Source organism: Nilaparvata lugens, unplaced genomic scaffold (assembly GCF_014356525.2).
Source record: "Nilaparvata lugens isolate BPH unplaced genomic scaffold, ASM1435652v1 scaffold10860, whole genome shotgun sequence".
In the NCBI taxonomy this organism is placed as follows: Eukaryota; Metazoa; Arthropoda; class Insecta; order Hemiptera; family Delphacidae; genus Nilaparvata; species Nilaparvata lugens.
The window spans coordinates 1-3,899 of record NW_024089526.1 but is presented as its reverse complement, the minus strand read 5'-3'; the positions used below and the strand labels follow the sequence as shown (position 1 = coordinate 3,899).

The following is a 3,899-nucleotide window of genomic DNA, read 5'->3' as shown; positions in this document are numbered from 1 at the left end:
CAAATACAGTAAAATCTATTGGCTGTTGGGCAGACAATCACAACTCTCATTGGACAACAAAATATTGATTTATAAACAAATTCTAAAACCTGTCTGGACGTATGGAATTCAGCTTTGGGGCTGCTCTAGAACATCTAACATCAATCAGATTCAAACATTCCAAAACAAAGTACTGCGGAACATGGTGAATGCGCCCTGGTACATAAGGAACAGCGATTTGCACCGAGATCTACACATCCCTATGTGACCAGTGAAATAAGACGATTGCAGCCCATCATGAGTCACGTCTTCATCAACACGACAACACCGAAGTCATCCAACTCCTAGACAGCACTGAACTCACAAGGAGGTTGAAGAGAACAAAGCCCTCGAGTTGGTGTAGTGCTAGTGAAGTGAAAAAATTATAAATTAAATAAATGTGTAGCGAAAGAATTAAAGTAGAGAATTATAGATTAGAACTGTAGGCTTCACAGGAAGACTTCAGCAATAAAAATTAATATTTTAGGATAAGAAATAAGAGAACAAAATTAATGGTTAGTCTAGTGACTAGTTTTAATGGAAGTAATAGAAAAAAAATATATATATATATATATATATATTATATATATATATATATTCATATTGATTATTCTTTCGGGTTGAAGGTTTAATATATACTTATTAGATATATTAGAATAGTTAGTTATCTTGGAGTTTGGTAAAATATATTACATTTGCATAGAACTCAATTTATTTATTTAAGTTATCTTCATAATTCTATCTATCTTTTATATAATTCTAATAGGTTACCAACCCATCCCTATCTTATATGATACCTTTAATCATAATCATATACCTGCATGATTAAAAACAGCAGACATTCAATTTACTAGAACAAATAATGGAGTGCCTCCAAGTTCAGATGTAGGCAACACGCCTAACTTCTTCCAACATTCACTACCTTGTCTCTACGACACTGACCTTGCTGCTGTGAAACACCTTGTTCGAGTGAGAACTTGCTTTTGTGAGACTGCCATTTATAGCGCTACTACTTTGGACTGAGACCTTGTCTCTATGAAACTGCTTGTCTCTGTGGGAACTTGTTCCTGTGAGAATGCCATTTCTAAAAATACTTGTTCCTATGAAACTTGTCTCTGTGACACTAATATCGTTCAAAAACACTACTTGTCTCTGTGAGAACTTGTCTCTGTGATACGGACCCATCACAACTAACTGTGTTTTACTCTATTTGACGTAAGTTCAGATATTGAATTTAAGAAGATTACAATCTACTTTTTTTTCTCTCTTTCTGCAAGTGTAATCCAGGTTTTCTGTCTTTTTTTGCACAGTGTCAACCACGTTCGATGTTTGCATCTTTGGGCGAACATCACATCTACATACTATGATGCCGCAGTCCAACAGGTGAATGGATCGGCGGCGTCGACTGCTGATGCCAACTCGGAGGCGCAAACTGTGGCGTCTGATGCTGCAGCCGCAACTCAGCCGCAGCAGTCATCTTCAGGCCAATCAACTCTCAACAGCTGTGACCAGTTGGCCGCTAAGTTGTTTGTCGGCGGACTCAGCTCAGAGACATGCTCTAAGAAGCTCAGACAGTATTTTAGACAGTTTGGCAGGGTTATCAATATCCAACTTTTAAGAGACTCTATCACTCTTTTCAGCCGCGGATACAGATTTATCACGTTCTCAGACCCGGAAGCTGTGGAGAAAGTGCTCAAAATGCCTATCCACACACTGGATGGCAAGAATATCAGTGTAAAATATGCAACACAAGAGAACCGGCCGAAGCTTACAAAGGTCTTTGTTGGGGGTGTGAGTCAGGACACCCCGTCGGAGGATCTAGAGGAGTATTTTTAAAAAATTGGCAGGGTGGAGGAGACGCTGCTGTTGATGGACCCAAAGACCGAGAAGCATCATGGCTTCGCCTTTATCATTTTCGAGAGAAAGGATGTGACAGACTGCGTATGTAAAGTTCAATACCATATTATAAAATATGGAAGAGTGGAGTGCAAGAAGGCACATCCTAAAAGTAATGTGGTGGATGTGATGATGGAAGGACCTCTTAGGATGGCTGCGTCTGTGGCCCCCATGGTGGCCACCCAGGTCCAGAGTACTCCTTAGGCTACTTTCACACGATAGGAGACGTGCAACTTGAACACTGAACAGTGTTCACGTTTTTTTGTCGAAGTACATTGAGTCAAATCGTGTCTTTCACATGGTGACTCCTATCCAGGAACCTCGTTTTGTCACGTCTTTTCCCCTCGAGGCAAGCAGAAACCAGCTTGGATTGAGATACTAGCAGACAAATCGTCACTTTCACATGGTGATTCTACGTCTCTCCGGTCACCACTTTTTCTCAAAAACTATCTTTTTTGAAAATGAAGATAGAAAGATTCTGATTTCGGATGTGGATTCAGCAACCCCAAATTCTTTAAAGCGTTAGTCCCGTTTTCGAAAATATCTGAAAACAAGGAAGTTATGGCTGTTTTTAATAAGCTTTCTATTATCATATAAAACGAACAGATACTGTACTATACATTACGTAAGTACTGTAGCTATTATAATACACTTACACTGTATTCGTGTAGGAAATTTGATAGGATATTTAACTTGATTTCTGAAAATACCCCAAAATAAGGGAGTAAGATAACTTTGAAAAACCAAAGTTTTCCTGCCGATTGAAGAATCATTAAAAATTAGTCTAAGACATATATTATGTCTTAGACTAAAAACGTGTAACAAATATCAGATCACTATTCAGCTATCAAGCTTTTCATAATTTATTTGTCTCCTCATGGCAGAAGGTTTGCGCCCAACGTTTTCACTTAAACATTTCTGGGATTAAATTGTAATAGAGCACATTATCGTATTGATCTTCTAATCCAGTTACATGTACATCGATTTTCGTAAATTGATTTTTTACCGTTCCTATGAATTCTAAGAATTCTTCATACAGGTTCAGCACAACTTCTTAAATAACATTATGTTTGCTTCAACAGAATTCATAAGGACGACAAAACATCGAACAACAAAATGGCACTGTGCTTGCTCACTCACTTCTCCAGTTGACACTTGTTGACTTGTCAGTTCTTTACTTGACTTGACTTTGACACCTGTCATTATGCGTTGTCTGAGTTTGATGTGGAGCTGTTGATTACTGCAGTTTGCAACCGACCTGCTCTTTGGGATAAAAGTCTTGACATCTACAAAGACTGGAATGAAGTCGCCAAAAGTTGGATGGAAGTTAAAAAGAAATAGTCAATAATTGCTGGGAATTTAGAGTGATATTCAACGATTTGAACCTGATAATTGGATTGTTGAATGACAACTTAAATTTAGTGAATTTTACTGTACAACATTCCTTTTCCTCCTATTTTATTGGGTGATGAGTGGAGATGATTTATGATTTCATATTTGGATTCATCTTTTCATAGTTCAATATTTTTTGGAAACTAGAACTTTTAAAAATAAAATGTTTATGTTTAAACTTCTCAGGTGTTCAAAAACTTCTTGAAACCTTTGCCTGTCCCTTTGTGAGGCAGGAGTATTATTATCTTAGTACATACTATTTATAATCATATGATAATTGAAAGCTATATTAAAATAGCTATACCTCCCTTGTTTTCGAGTATTTTTGAAAATGGGACTTACGCTTTAAAGAATTTGGGGTCGCTGAATCCAAATCCGAAATCAGAATCTTCTATCTATATTTTTAAGGAAGTTAGACTTTGAGAAAAAGTGATTAGTCATACTTGAGCCAACGTCGGCGTAGTTGTTAGATCTGTCGGCTTATTCGTAAGATCCCCATGTGAAAGTACAGGGGAGCTGCAAAATATGAAATATGATCTTCCGTAATTTATGATCTTTCAGGAGCGAGGACTCTGCTGTGTGAAACGGCCTTA

At 37.5% G+C, this 3,899-nt stretch overlaps 1 protein-coding gene across 1 annotated transcript; it reads left to right on the top strand.

Moving 5' to 3' along the window:
• Nucleotides 1-1,328: 1,328 nt before the first annotated feature.
• On the top strand, nt 1,329-2,118 carry LOC120355386 (RNA-binding protein Musashi homolog 2-like; the record flags this gene model as incomplete). The annotated part of the gene is given in 1 exon segment (XM_039443745.1): nt 1,329-2,118. A coding segment is annotated over 1 exon segment (790 nt), but the record flags the coding sequence as incomplete, so codon positions are not given.
• Between the last annotated feature and the right edge of the window lie 1,781 nt (nt 2,119-3,899).